Source organism: Haemaphysalis longicornis, unplaced genomic scaffold (genome assembly GCF_048455015.1).
Source record: "Haemaphysalis longicornis isolate Haplotype H1 unplaced genomic scaffold, Haemaphysalis longicornis Haplotype H1 scaffold_4, whole genome shotgun sequence".
Lineage (NCBI taxonomy): Eukaryota > Metazoa > Arthropoda > Arachnida > Ixodida > Ixodidae > Haemaphysalis > Haemaphysalis longicornis.
The window spans coordinates 90,705,107-90,720,521 of record NW_027526361.1 but is presented as its reverse complement, the minus strand read 5'-3'; the positions used below and the strand labels follow the sequence as shown (position 1 = coordinate 90,720,521).

General features: G+C 48.1%; 1 protein-coding gene across 6 annotated transcripts in view; it reads left to right on the top strand.

The window, feature by feature from the left end:
• The window catches only part of LOC144179056 (acetylcholinesterase-like), a 74,123-nt gene extending 59,173 nt beyond the window's left edge, over positions 1-14,950 (top strand). For all 6 annotated transcript variants that reach the window (XM_077707241.1, XM_077707240.1, XM_077707239.1 and 3 more), the window contains 2 exons: positions 235-1,755; positions 12,144-14,950. In XM_077707241.1, coding sequence (XP_077563367.1) covers positions 245-1,755; positions 12,144-12,333 — 1,701 coding nt within the window. In that variant the 5' untranslated portion in view covers positions 235-244 and the 3' untranslated portion in view covers positions 12,334-14,950. The remainder of the gene's footprint in view (positions 1-234; positions 1,756-12,143) is intronic.
• The last annotated feature ends 465 nt before the right edge of the window (positions 14,951-15,415 follow it).

Sequence of the window (15,415 nt, the reverse complement as noted above, 5' to 3'; positions counted from 1 at the left end):
TATCAGGATGTTGGCCACAACGTATGCACAAAAGCCCAATTTAGCTCGTTTCCTGGTTTCCAGCCACACATCACTTCACAGGAAGCTTAATATTTGTAGGTTGTTGCAACACCTCTTTAATCTTTATAAGTGGAACTGTGTGATCATTGAAAATTCAGAAACCGCAGTTCCATATGTTGTCGTCTCGATTTACACGCACCATCCTTAACCGAATTTGTTTGTTGTCACTTACAGCCTTGTCGAGATGCTCACGTCCGTGCTCTTCGTCGCCTTCGCATTCTGCGCGGGAGTGCGCGCCCGTAGCGTGGCCTCCGAGAACGACATCTTCTCCGACGCGCCAGTGGTGTGCTTTAGGACAGGCTGTGTGCGCGGCACGCGGCAGACAGTGAACGACCGCACTGTGAACGAGTTCTATGGCATCCCCTATGCCATGGCTCCCGTGGGAGACCTGCGTTTCAAGAAGCCTGTCCCGCACTACGACTGGGGCTCGGGCATCTACAACGCCACGACCAAGCCACCGTCGTGCCCGCAGACGTACTTCTATGCCGACGAACGGTGGAACAACTACGACCTGAGCATCACTGAGGACTGCCTTTTCATCAACGTGTGGGCTCCGGAGACGTGTCGCGACGACGTCAAGTGCTCGCGGCGACCCGTCGTAGTGTTCATTCACGGCGGAGCCTTCACGCACGGCGGCTCAGAGCGGGCCTCGCTGGACATGTCGCACCTCGCGTCGGTGGGCGACGTGGTCGCCATGTCGTTCAACTACCGGCTCAGTGGCCTCGGCTTCATGTACGGTCGCAGCAAGGACCTTCCCGCGAACCTGGGCCTCTTCGACCAGCGAATGGCGCTGACCTGGGTCCGGGACAACGCGGAGTACTTCGGCGGCGACCCGGGCCGCGTGACCCTGATGGGCCACGACGCGGGCGCCCAGAGCGTCGGCTACCACATGCTGGCACCCAAGAGTCGCAGCCTGTTCAAGCGCGCCGTGCTGCTGGGCGGTAGTCCGTACACGACCAGCCCGCTCAACAAGCCGGGCGCGGCCTACAACCGGGCGCTGACCGTGGCGCGGAAGCTGGGGTGCCTGGACTCCGAGCAGGACTGGAGGCGGAACCCGGCGGCCGTGGTGCAGTGCCTGAAGAGCAAGGACGCCAGGCAGATTGCCGACGGCGCCCAGTACGAGTTCAGCCGCGGCCAGTTCTCGCTGATGCCCGTGTTCGGCGACGAGTTCCTGCCCAAGAGCCCCGAGGAGATGATGCAGGAGGCCGGCAGCTTCAAGGGCACGGACGTCCTCATGGGTCTGACCCAGGAGGAGTCCTCGGCGCTCGTCTACTACGGCGGCTACTTCGACGGCGTGCAGCCCGAAGAGATCACCATGGGCGACGTGCGCTACGTAGTGGGCCTCTTCTTCGGCATGATGTACAAGCGTAACGCGGCGCCCATCGCCAGCTACTATTTGAACAGGACGGAAGAAAACCCGAGCGAGATGCTCAAGGCCGGCGGACGCGCCATCGGGGACGGCATCATGCTTTGCCCCGGAAACCGATTCGGCGAAGACTTGGCGCGCCTCGGCGCCAAAGTCTACTACTTCATGCTGACGCAAGAGTCGTCGTTCGGATCGCAACTCTTCGGCCCCTCGTACGGTGAGGAGATGCTCTACATGCTCGGCTCCATGAGCGACATGAGTAAGGACAAGGAGGAGAAGCTGTTCGCCGAGAAGATCATGAAGATGGTCGGCCGGTTCGCGCGAACTGGGTGAGTGTGCCGGAGGCTCGCGATGCCTATCGCTCCGTTTTTTTTTCTCCCTATCCCCTACCACATTTTGTGCATCTCAGGAAGCATCTCGAAAACAACCTAGAAAACGAGAAAAAAGCAGTTGATTCAAGGCGACGCGATTGTGACCTAGTTTGTAAATACGCCCCAGGGGTACAGTATATCCCGCTCCCGCTGGGCATGTCTGTGAACTGGGCGCTACAGCCGTATCCCACGTGCACGCTTCTTTCTTCGTCAAGCACTTATTTCCAGAGAAGTGAATTTTAGGCCTCCAGAAGCTGAAGGGCGATGTTGAAGGAATCTCGGAGGTACAGCCTGTGCTGCTTCGTACCTCTCGCAAGAGAAGCATCACGTGGTATATCGCCCGACGCAAAATGAACTCGTTTTGCATTCGCAACATCGTATCAAGGGGTGTATCGGTCCAGGCGGGAGGTTTGTCGTCCTTTATGGGATCTAACCACAGTTGGCAAGACAGTAAATAGGTCAGCATTTGAAACAGCGAACCTTTTAAGTGCTGGCGGTCTAATTTATCCCCGCGGCCCTGAACCCGGTAAGCTTGACCGCGCTTAACGTGGCGCCGGCGGAAGCTCCCACTGCCGAGACGACGTGGCGGCGAGGCGAGAGAAAACAGGAACGGGAGACACGAGAGCGACCCGCGTCCTTCGTTCCGCGTTCCAGCCTCTCTCGACGACTGATTCGTTACACACGGCAAGGACGTCGTCTTTTATGCGGGAGATAGCCTAGTTCTGGGTGCTGTATACGCGAAACGCACGGACTGGTCCTTCCGTCTTATGCGGGTGCTCTCGTTCGCGCGTCGCTGTATCCAAACGGAATTGTTGATATGCGGCCCACTAGAACCGCGCTGGCAGGCGTGATTTAACAGGCGCGGATGGAAACCGAACGTGGGTCGAGAAATCCGGGGTTTATGGTGGGCGCTGTCCACGGCATTAACTAGTCTTTTAAACAAGCCCTGAAGCATGCGTTGAACGTACGCACTCGCAAGATCACGCCTAGATTTCACAAGAATAGGTAGACAACAGGCCTCTTCTATTTGTCATTTTAGAGTGCTCAGAACTGCCCCAAAGCTGCTCCGCATTATATTTGCCCGTAAAATCTCTATGGCGAGAGGTTTTTTTAGGCTGCCCAGGAAATGCTAAAAGCTGCTCCGGGCAGGGAAATAAAAAAGCCCAAACAATAAACATAGAATTTGTTCCCGTTGCTAATGCGAAAATATGGAAGCAAAATCAAGGCTCCAATTTCTCCTCGGCGTCGATGCCAGTAAATTCATTTGATAGACACTCGCATGAGGCGTAATACGGGCTTAACAAAATTTCTCTTCTAGACAGACTGATTGATCGCCTTTTAATACAATGTGTCGCGGAGCAATTACAATTCTGTAAAACCTTGACCACAGAGTTGAATGAAAATAACATTGATTTTATATTTATTATGGCTTGACACCTTCTCACACACACACACACACAAATCGAAAACTAAGAATTCGACGCGACCCGGGCTTCCCCTGGGATGCTAAGATCATGTACACCATCTGTACGCTCGACATTACTGTCAGAAAGGCGAGACACCAAGATCAGGACCGGGCGTTTTGATTTTTGTTTCTGCAGGCCATTTGCTGAGCACCTACTATGTGGCGTCAGAAAACGAATAACCCATCCATTCAACCTTGTAGTACCCGTCGCTTCGGTGCTTGGTCAAATACTCGTATGATGACTTTGCAGAGCGCACTTTCACCTTTCATTCACACTGGCGCTTATTAGGCGAGACAAGCAGAAGGGAAGCGGAAAAAAAAAAAATACGAGAATGTTTTTGTCTTTGTTACTGGGGGTATGAGGCGGCACGGACGCGAAAAAAAAAAAAAAGAAGAAGAAGAAGCGGCACTTTTCCTACGCCTTCTTTTTAGTTTTGTTTCCTCGTCACGAACACATATCACTTTAGGCCAGCATTTAAGGCGGTAATTCCGAAACACTACCCGGGCTTGGACAGTCTTTTCTTTGCATACATGTACAACATAAACGTTTCATTAACATACAATTTCTGTTAGGTTGTCTGGTGTTTATTTTTGCTCTCCATTCTTCTACGCAGAAATAACTGCGGAACAGAAAACAAAAAAACTGTCATGTCAGTATATGCCGACCTCTTTCTCCTCAGAGATCAAACTCGCTGACGTAGCAAATGAAAGTTTCAAGAAGGGTTACTTATATATACACAACGAACTGTGCAGATATCGTTCATGACGACAAAAAAAAAAAAAAAACCCTTAAACAGTTACTGAGTTGGAGCGGCTAGCGCAGAGGTCATACCGAACGCCTTACAATCGCAGCGGGTGCACCAATAGTTGGGCAATTTTATATTAAAACAACCACAGCAACAACAACAAAAACACACAAACAGGTAGCCATCTCGATAGACGTGCTCGGAGATCCGCTGCCACTGTGTGTGCACTGCGAAGGCCATACCCGGAAGTGAAACGTGCGACAGGGTCAAGGGTCACTTAGCCATGAAGAAGGCGCAGTTTCATTGTTCCTTCAAGCATGAGAACATTAATCGCCCGGCGGCCTATATCTCAACCACGTCACCAGCCATGGACAGGCTCAGCTGCGATGGGAAGAAAAGCGATCCATTTATTGAGACGGCCTCGCGGAGTTCGGCTTGCGTAACCGGATGCACTCGGCGCAAAGACGATGAAGAAAAAGTGCCCATTATCTTCATTCCTGAAAGAAAAAAAAAAGCACTAGGTAAGAAATACAGGGAGCTGCGCTTTCGCTTATGGAGAGGGGGAACGTGAGAAGGAGGGAGGGGAGAGACACTTTTATTGCACCAGATGGCTAATCCGGCGGAGGTGTGGGGACCGGGGAAGGTAGTTCTCTGGTGACTGGTAGCCGGAGCAAAGATGGCTTGTTGCACCGCCGAAACAAGTAGTTAGGTGCTCTACGCGTCCACAACGCTCAGAAAAGCTGGAAGACTTGTCTTACAGGACTATTTTTTTTTTAATCGAAGTCCTTGCGTTACTGGAATAGACTGCGAGCAGATATCGTGGTATGGGGGTTCCTTCAAGTCTTTCCTAGCGCGTGAAAAAATAATTTTTGAGTACGTAATTTTATTGTTAGCCCAAATTCTTGCACCCGCGCTTTATTCAAAACACGTCTCGTAGCTTAAAGGTCGTCCTGCGGCTTTTTCGACACTGGCACTGCTCCGAAACTGCATGACTGATTTTTCACTTCGCTTATAATCGGTTGTTAAAGCCGACGGGGTATTTTTATTTCTTACCTAGCGTTTTTTTCTTGTCTTTTTGTATTCACTTTGTAGCTCGTAGTATAGAAGTTTTGTAAGAATGTGTCTTCTGCACCCTCATAACCCTGGGTAACTGCTTTTATTTACCGCTGCACCGCTCGCTCGTGTCAAACACGGTTTTCCCACGGTCGTAAATAAATAAATAAATAAATAAATAAATAAATAAATAAATAAATAAATAAATAAATAAATAAACAAATAAATAAATAAATAAATAAATAAATAAATAAATAAATAAATAAATAAATAAAAAATTAAATAAATAAATAAATAAATAAATAAATAAATAAATAAATAAATAAATAAATAAATAAATAAATAAATACACAAACAAACAAACGACATCGCAACCCAAAGCTTTTGACGATACTTAACAGTTGTCTGGATCCAAAAGCGGCGACTATTACGAACTGGCTGGCTTTCATCGCACCAGGTCAAAATTTATTTTCCTCAGAAACGCTTTATTGTCTTCTGCTGCCGAAGCTGTATCGTTCGAGGAATCAAAATTCAGGGAGATCTGGCCGTCTGCGACGACCTCCGGGACGCTAAGTAAGCGTAATAAAAAAACCATCTTCCGTGGAGGCAATGTTTTTGAACTCCAACCGATCTGTGCCAAGTTATTCGTTCTGCCCTTTTCAGAGTCGTTTTCGATTACCTTACTTCGCGCGGTGTGTCTCAAGGCTTTCAGTACTTAAGCCGAGGACCAACAGTGACCTTGCCCAAGTATTTGCGGGTCGAGTACTTCTAAAAAAAAACGGTAAATGGCTGTTTGTTTTCGCATCTGTAAAGATGACAAGACGGAATACATTGAAGTTATAGAGTGACAGCTGTAGAATTAAGAAATCTGGGCATGCCGGGGAGGCTTAGCGGGTTGTGCTGCTGAGCCCAAGGACGCGGGTTCGATTCCCGGCTGCGGCGGCCGCTTATCTGATGGAGGCGAAAAGCGAGAAACGCACGTGCGTCCGTAATTTCGGCGCACGTTAAAGATCCCGAGGTGGTCACAATTAATCCAGAGCCCTCCACTACGGCGCGCCTCATCGCCTGTGTAGCGTCGGCACGTTAAACCTCATAATCAATCAAGAAATGGGGCACGTTTAGCACGAATAATGCGCTCGAATTAATGAAACTTTATAGACTTAAATATATTTTCACAACCAAAACATTTACAAAAAATGTACCAAGATTGATAGAGCATGTCCGAGGGGTTGAAGTGGTTATATCCAATTCCTGAGAAACTTGAAATTGTATTAAGAAAAAAAAAATAAATCACGAAGAAAGAACCGCAGGAGGCTTTCGGGTAACTTCCTAAAAGAGGGGAAAAATTGCGTTAAAAAAGTTTTGGCCCCACAGAGAAGCATGCACGGACATATTCGAAGGCGAATGAGTTTACTAGGACAGAAGAAAGTTTTTTTTTTTTTTTGCCCCATTGGAGTTAAGATTGGGCTTTTGCAATTCGGTGTTCCGTGTCGCGATTCGTTAGGTCAAATAACCGTACTTGTTCACAACCATTCAGGAGTTGTGCCACTTTGAGAAAGGGCGACAGAGGAAACATTTCAATTAGCTCAATAAAGGGAGATTAATTATAGTCTGGGAATGCGTGTGTTGCCCTAGCCGTTTTTGCTCTTGTCACCAGGAGTGTCTGGTCTTCCAATCGACTGCAAATCGACAGTGCCTCCCACAGCTCAGGGGGGAAATGGTCAGAGAGAGAGAGAGAGAGAGAGAGAGAGAGAGAGAGAGAGAGAGAGAGAAAACCTATTGGTATTCTTTGGTAAGAAAAAACCATGGCCAGCTGATGAACGAGGGCCGCTGCCGCCAACCACACTCGCCAGTTGGGAGGCGGAGGAGGGTTGGGGTAGTGAGGGCACCATGGGCAGCGGGACAGGAGGAAAGGATGGGTTCAACATTTTCGTTAGGCGGGGCTGCGTGGTCATTACAGAATAATATGTTTGAGGCTACGGAATAAAATTCGCATAGAGCAATGTACTTCCTTGGGGGAAAATGAATGCATTCGGGCTGCAGTGTACGTACGTGCCTGATTTAACTGTCGGAGCGTGATTCCATGATTTTTGCTGAGGGTAAGGAAATTTTATTCTGGTAGTCCGATAAAATTGGGTGATGTTTTGATAGCTGAGACGTGGTGAGAAGGCTGCAGGGATCGCAGGAGCTCAGTGCCAGTTCGCAGGCCTGCGATGCTTTCCGACTCTGACGATCTGTATGCGTACTGTAAGGCTTACCGATGGGTTAGATATTTAAATAATAGCACATGTCCGCTCTGGGGTATTGGAGAACACTTTATAGGTGGGAATGCATGCTGCCTGCGCACCATACCCCATGGTTGACGCAGCAGAATTGTCTGCTACATGTTTGCTCTGTTTCGGCGGCAGTGTCCAAATTCAACATTTCAAATCTCGCTTGTTTAACGGGCCGAAGCTACGCCTCGGCTGTGGGGCGCGCCGTAGTGGAGGGAACCGGATTAATTTTGGCCACCTGGGGATCTTTAACGTGCGCCGAAGTCTCGGCACGCGTGTGTCCTCGCTTCCTCTCCTCGATCTGAAAAGCGGCCACTGCGGCGGGTATCGCATCCGAGTCGTTGGGCTCGGCAGCACAGCGCCTATGCCACTGATCCACCTCGGCGGCTCCGTGTGTTAAAAAGGCTTGGATACGGGGATGAAAGTACACGATGATAGCTGTATGGAAGAAGTTCAACAGGACATAAGTTATAGTTTCTGGCACCACAGATTAGTCCCAATAAATGTTTTTTTACGTTTAAAAATTTAAAAGCGTCACCTTGAGGACCCAACGAGGAGTTATCTTGTTATACGCTCGTGGTAAATATTTCATTCTTCTATAGCCAACATTAGCACCCTTGCAATATTCACCATTCTGCGTGTAGGAAGGCGCTCAAAGGCTGTAGGAACCGCAAATCTTAAAAGCGCTGGCATGTCTACACGACTTTACAATACAGAAACAAGAAAGCTTTGGGAGAGGTATGAAGGGAGCCATGAAAACCTTTAAAGTTATGCCCTTTAAAGGAAACAGTCTTTGTCTGGACTTTGCCAGCACTTTAGGCGGAATCGTCGAGATTTTCTTCTCATCTTGACAGTATCTACTTTTCTTCTTGCCTAATATTGACGTGTTCGTTCAAAACCAATCATAAAACAGAATTCCCGTTTATTGAAGTTCAAAAGGGGGAGGTTTGGTGCCGTTGGGAATGCATGAATTAGATTGAAAGCGCTAACAAAAGGCAATTAAGAATGGCGTTAGCCCGGTGCCAGACAGCACCACGGGTAAGGCGAGCACGCGGGTAGCATGGGTTAACCAAAATGAAAAAAAAAAAAAAAACGATTGATTGTAGGGTTTAACGCGCCGACGCAACGAAGGCGATGAGGCGCGCCGTAGTGGAGGGCTCCGGATTGATTTTGACCACCTGAGGATCTTTAACGTGCGTCGAAATCTCGTACACACGGGCGTTTTTGCTTTTCGCCTCCATCAGAAAAGCGACCGCTACGGCTGAGAGTCGAACCCGCGTCCTTGTGCTCAGCAGCACAACGCCTTGCCACTGAGCTACCGCCAAAAAAAATACCAAGTAGCAGGCTAGCCACTTCCTTAGAAAGGCTACGCAATATTTTTTGACTCATTTTAACCTACAAAACTTGATGCTCGAAGGAATTCACACTGGCAGCCACGTACACACATACTCCATATAGTTGTTATTCCTCCCCAGCCGTATTCGTTCGTGCCTCTTTTGGGGAACAGCACATCCCTAGGAAGTGCAGGTTCAATGGAAGAAATAGTGTCCTCTAAAAAATAAATATATAAAATGTTTACAGTAGAAGCCAGGTGGCAAAGACAGCGATAGGGCAGTTTAGAGGATTTTTTTTTTCTGCCTTCTATCGCTTCTCCACGCTCTCGACAGCTTATTCTCGTCCCACCTTTGGCCACTGAAGAGCCCGGCCGGCTGATACACCATTGTGTCGGTTTACACTTGTCTTGGCTTCGCGCTGGTGGTTGAGCGAATAAAGTCGCTCGCCAAGCTTCCGGTCTGCCGCCTCCCCCTTATGGAGGCTCGTAACGCCTGCGGCTTGCCACGCCTCTTCGTATTTGCGTCCGCTGGCCATAACTGAGCCGACACGTTTCGGGTTTGCACCTTCTGGCGACCGACATCGCGAAATTGGCACTCCTCCTCTTATCTTCCGTCGCTATCTCCACGCTACGTCGATGGCCGCGATAATAACGACGATAAGACTCGCACCGTCGCACTGGCTGTACCGTCTCTGGTGGCTCTGACCGATGGGTGATTTGCACGCAGGTGTCAATATGAAGGAGCCGTTAGCCTTCAGACTTTCGCTGAGACCTACACACTACTGCAGTGTAGGTGAATAATTACGCCTTTGGGCGCTGCTGTTGCCTGTACGCTGCTGTTACGGCGTGATCTCGTCTCGCAGTGGCCTTCGATGCAACCAGAGATATGGATTACGATTTGGGTCGACCGGCAAAAGTGGCTTCTTGTTTACTCCGATTCTGCGATTGCGCGTGCTCTTGTCGGCGCTGCTACGGTATTATAAGTTAAGCCATAATGGTGAAGAAGAGGCTGGGCAGCTGTATTTTGTGATAGGCAAAGCTGCTCTCGACGTTCGCAATCGCGTACCCTCTCAACGTGGCAGCAAACCATGCTCTGTTATATTTCGACACTTAGCAGGGTGGTAGCATGCGATAATGGCGTTGCTTGCGGATACATCTTTAGAACACCGAACAATACCGACAGGCTGAAATGACTGCCCATTATGCACACCGTGAATGGTTCTGACGACATTTCTAACAGAGAAACGGTACTTAGGGCTGGCCCCGACGGCAGTCTCTGCTGTTATATTGTCACGCTCTGTGTGGAGCAGGCTTCTCCGCTGCTCAAAATAAGGTTCCACTATAGAATACAATAAAAAAATAAGAACAGGTCCTAGAGCCTCCATATTTTGATATGACGGCTTATGGTGTGCCTGTAAAAGAAAGGCATTTGTGTTTAGAGACGAAACCGATCTAAGGGGATCAGGCGTAGGCTTGGTCTTTGTAAGCTGGCTTTTTCACAAGGTGTGTTGCTCAGGGAACCATGACAATTTACGGAGGGAGTATGATTACAGAAAAGGGCTGTAACTGTTCTTTTATCGCAACTATCCGGAAACAAATTGTATGACAGTTAGCCGCTAACACGACTTTAACACTGCACCCCACGGCTTCGCGGGTCATCCTTCTTCACGGAGTTGAAGGGAACTGAATTTTTTTTTAAAAGCAAGAAAGTAAAACCGGTTCGTATCAGTGGTTTCCGAAACGGAACGGTTTCGCAGCTTTGTTTTATTTGCTTTCTGTTAAATATGTAGCCTCCTTTCCACGCCGAAAGGGAAATATAAAGAAGGAAAGGCCGCGGCGCGTTGCGATGCCGATCTCAGACATGTACCCCAATTCTCATTTCCAACTCGAGACGCTTCATTCGATTTTTTTTTCTTTAACAATACACCCTGACCCGTTTTTCTGAAAAAAGAGGCTCAAAGAGCTGGAATGGGGTTAATTCAATGGACCCCAAACGAGCGCCGCTCGTTAAACAAAAATACAGCAAAAGCAATCGGGCCAACAGGCTGCCGTTATGGGCGAACTTTTTCCAATCGGCATCCGGATATCGGGGCATCCACCGTTTTATATTAATCCCCCATGGGCCGGCCTCGGCGCAACAAGGCCGCTTTGATGGACTGACGTCAATAAGGTAGCCCAAGGCTCCTGTTCCGCATGCTACCCAGGTGCAGCGAAGAGCAACCGGGACGCCTTGTTATCGTTTTCTCGGAAAAAAAAAATAACCTGGGCTCACGATATGGCGGCCTCCGTAGTACGAGGTGAAGCGCCCGGCGCGGCTGTGGGATGTAAGATCTTTAGGAACATGAATGTTGCATCACGTGGCCTGTACGCGGAAAAAGATACAAGGTACCACGCATTCCGCTACCCAGACCTTATCTCTGCGCCTCCCATCAAGCTAAACAGGGGCGAATCAAGAATCATCGGCGAAGGGGGAAAGTCGGGCTGGGCGTTGCCGTGTAACGCAGGGTTGACTTAAAAATTTGTTGGCATTATAAAAAAGGACTGAAGAGTTAATTCTAATTTGGTGGTTTCAAGCGGCAAAGTTACACCTGGGGTATGAGGCGCGTAGTGTGGAGGGCTCTGGATTAGTTTAGACTGCCAAAGGGAGTGGGTCGAACGGAGGGAAAATAGTTAAGCGTTAAACCTGATGTGGTAATAAAAAAAGAGAAGCGTTTTAATCTGAAAAATTTTAAAAAATCTAAAAAGTCTAGAAGAAAGGACAATCCTGAATTACGGTAATATTGTGTCATTGTGTCATTGTCTACTTTTGTGTCATTATCTACTATGTTTATAATGAGTTATTTTCTGGCCCAGTTATCTCGTGTAATAACCTTTTTTACCCGATATGTCGCGGTGATACGGGGAGGGTCTCTATTGTATGATACCGCTTAATCAGGTTCTCGGCGGAACTGGCAAGAACTAGAATGGCGCATTCGTTAGCAGGCAAACATAGCGTTACCCTTCAAATCTGGTTTGACCAGCAACGTGACGAAAGAATGATGCTTGACTGCACCCTTATTCTCATTGTGCCAAATGACGTCCGTCCCGGGAAGAGGCATCCCGCGCCTCAAAGGGCATAATGGCGTTCTACCGTCATGTCTGCTGAGCCCGGACTGTGGCTCGATAGGCACGGGATGGTGTCATCCCATAGTTATCACCGCCATAATCATGCTCCTCTCTTCGGCGGATTCAGGAGAAAGAGGAACATAATTCTATGTAAACCTGATTCGAAGGAGAAATCAACCTGTATGTGTACGTCATGGCATGTCATCATCGTCCACCCAAGATGAGAGACAGTGTTCTAGAAGCAGACGCAGACAAAGACCTAAAATGTTTGGCCTATAATACTCCGTGCACTGTTCCGAATTTTGGGCGCCACCTTAGTCATCTCAAGTGGGAGGAATGTAATTCTCTCATTTTACCCGCTTTTCGTCCAGGCGACCGGACATGCCGACGATGGTGAAGTCCTGGCCACAGTTCTCGGAGGAGAGCCCCCAGTACCTGTCTCTGTCGGCTCGGAACGCGACCATCGAGGTCGGACCGCGTCTCGAGGAGTGCAACTTCTGGAAGAACTTCTGGAGGCTCCGAGGCGGCAACGGCACTTCACAGGACATTGTGCTCGGCTGAAGAGGGACGCGCATGCGCGCGAGTGTGGTTGCGCGCGCGCTCGGAGTGTTGTCGCCGTCTCGTGTCGCCAGACGGCGCCCAGAGTGCTGGACTTCATAGATAACGACGCGAAGCGCTCTGCGTCGTCTTGCGAAATCACGTGCGTGCGGTCGGTATCAGACTGTGTTCGATCACGTGGTCATTTCATCAAGGCGGCCATGTTTCTTTTACCGATCAGCTTGTACACGTTAGCCATTTCCTTTTTGCCTTCAAACTTGTTGTGGTTTCTTTGTTGCTGTACTCGATCGTTGTTACCGTTTTCTTGTCATTTTCACCGCTGTTGTTGATGTCCGTTTTGTTTTTATGTCCTTCGAAAAAACCTGCGGGCAGAGAACGTGTTGCTGGGCGCGTTGGTTTAGGTTTACAAACATACTGAGTGGCGCAAATACACAACACACAAGAAAGAAGACACGGACAGGCGCTACACTTCCAACAGTCTGTTGGAAGTGTAGCGCCTGTCCGTGTCTTCTTTCTTGTGGGTTGTGTATTTGCGCCACCCTGCGGGCAGAGAACGGGCGAGGAGCGTTAGTGTGAGAAAGCTTGAGGGAGAGAGAGAAAGGAACTAAGTTAATTTGTTCCCACACAGACAAAGAAGCTTGACCAGTTGAAGTGTTTACGTCCGGAAACGGGCTCAATAAGTGGCGTAAACTAAGCTTCACCGACGGCTTTGAAGAAAGACCGTCAGTAAAATACCATTCACGACCCATAGACAACAATATGACCGACAGGACAGAAGGCGGCCGGCCCGTTCTTCACAACAAATAATATGACTCAGCAATGTCTATTACATTCAAAATACTTAAATTTGAGGCGAAAAAAAAAAAAAAGACTGCGCCGAAGTAAGGCAGAAATCTGATAATTTTTCACCCTTGGATAAACACAAGTGCTCCCAAAGTTAGGATTTAGTCCTCACTTTGCGACAGTACCGAGCTTTAATTCATCCCTCATGGTTCATACTGTACTCTAGTTTTAAACACGCCGAAATGAAAATGAAATTAATTGGAATAGGAGGCGTATAGGTTCAGTGAAAAGGCCGACTTAGAGAACGCCTACATGAATCTTCCCGTTAAGCCATGCTGTTCGTACTTAGGTTTTTTTCTTTTTCCTTGAAGTGGGCGCAACGAATGGGAGATTACCTTATGCGTCGAGGGGGTCGGGTATTACTGCCAGAGGCCTGTAAATGCCTCTGAAAGCGAAATGTCATTCAAACAGGCGGCTCTGCACTCTTTCCGGCGCACACAGAGCCTGAAACGTGCGTGGATTTACTGAAAGAAGGCTCGCTGCAAACTTGAAGACGCGCTTCCATGATCCCTTGACGGGCTGCTTTGGACTAGGGCGGCAAGTGTCTGTGTGGACCTTACAGATAACTTTGGTGGAACTAAACGGATCCTGGGAAAGTTTCAAATGTACCACTTCGTGAAACTAACTTCACATCGGCAGCGTATTTCATTGTGCCTGCAGACTTCCCGATTTGTGCTTCAACTTGAGGTGTAGTTTATTCGGGTAACGGCAGCCTTCAGCACTGCTGTATACACATTCACACGTGGCTAACTCAACGAACGCAAAACAAGTGTCACTCATTGGCAGTATGGATTGACTATGCAAGCAGCAATGACATGGTTATTGTCAAAGCACGCCAGTCGTCTAGGCATTATCGAATATAGTCTAGGCATTGGCGGTTCGTCCGTCTTCCGTTCGATCTGGAAACCTACACTTGTTTTCCAATCTCAATCGTTTGAAAACAAACCAAGCAACAGGTCTGTCGTATATATGGATCACTATGTCTGGACGAAGATAAAGAAAAATGTTTATGTTCTCTATTGACACCGTAGTTATTTTTTTCGGCGGGGGGCTTTCTTGATGAACTGATGTATTGGTTCAAATGTCGATACCTTTTTGGTTGAGTTCTGGAATTTCTCGCTGGTGTGTTATAAACACGCCTCAGAAGCGCTAAATGAAAGCTGTCTGTAGCGAATTTGCAGAAGCGCACACTACTTCATTTAGCCATTGCTTCTGTCAATTCATAAAGGTTTTTTTTTTAAATCGGTGCCCTTAGAAGAAATTCCCCCAAGCTTTTTGCCCTAATCTAGTTGATAAGCTCATAGTAAAGAGCATAAAAATTACACAAACGGTGGTTGAAATACGGCTTGCAAGACCGTCCCCTCCGTCCTAGATGCTCCCAAAAATACAAGCCAGTTGTCCGCTCTGCGATAAATACCGTTCGCTGGCGCAACATTACACTAGAGGTTCTTCCTTACAAAAGAAAACATAATTGCCAAGTACTTTAAATAGCAGGTAAGGTGTTTTCCAACAGCGCATACGACAAGTCATTATATCGTGGTATTTCTTAAGTGCCGATGTGCTTTCGGTTCAACGAAATACCTTGAATTTATGCCTCATGGCTCGAAATCGTCGATGCTACATTTTTACTCTTCACTGCCCTCGTGCTTTATTTTGTATACAGTTGCTGGTCATTTTAGTGCAGGCTCTGCTGAATGTGATACAGGGAGTCAAGCAACTGTCGGTGTCATGTGAGTGTTACGGAGTGAAAATAAATTGACGCTCTGTTTTGTTGACAGTATTGCCTCCATTCTTTTTCGGATCTTCTGCTGCAGGAACAGACAGACAGACAGACAGACAGACAGACAGACCGACAGACAGACAGACAGACAGACAGACAGACAGACCGACAGACAGACCGACCGACCGACAGACCGACCGACAGACAGACCGACCGACCGACCGACCGACAGACAGACAGACAGACAGACAGACAGACACACACACACATACATACACACACACATACATACATACATACATACATACATACATACATACATACATACATACATACATACATACATACATACATACATACATTGTGAGCAGGTCAGCCCTGGTTAATGAAAGTAAATAGGGGGCGTAAATCTAAAATGAAAATAATAAAAATAAAACGACGAATACAGAAATATCAGGACTACCATCACCTGCTTTTCTACCTACATGGACCGGCGCCCGTATGCAAACATCGGTGTGAGAC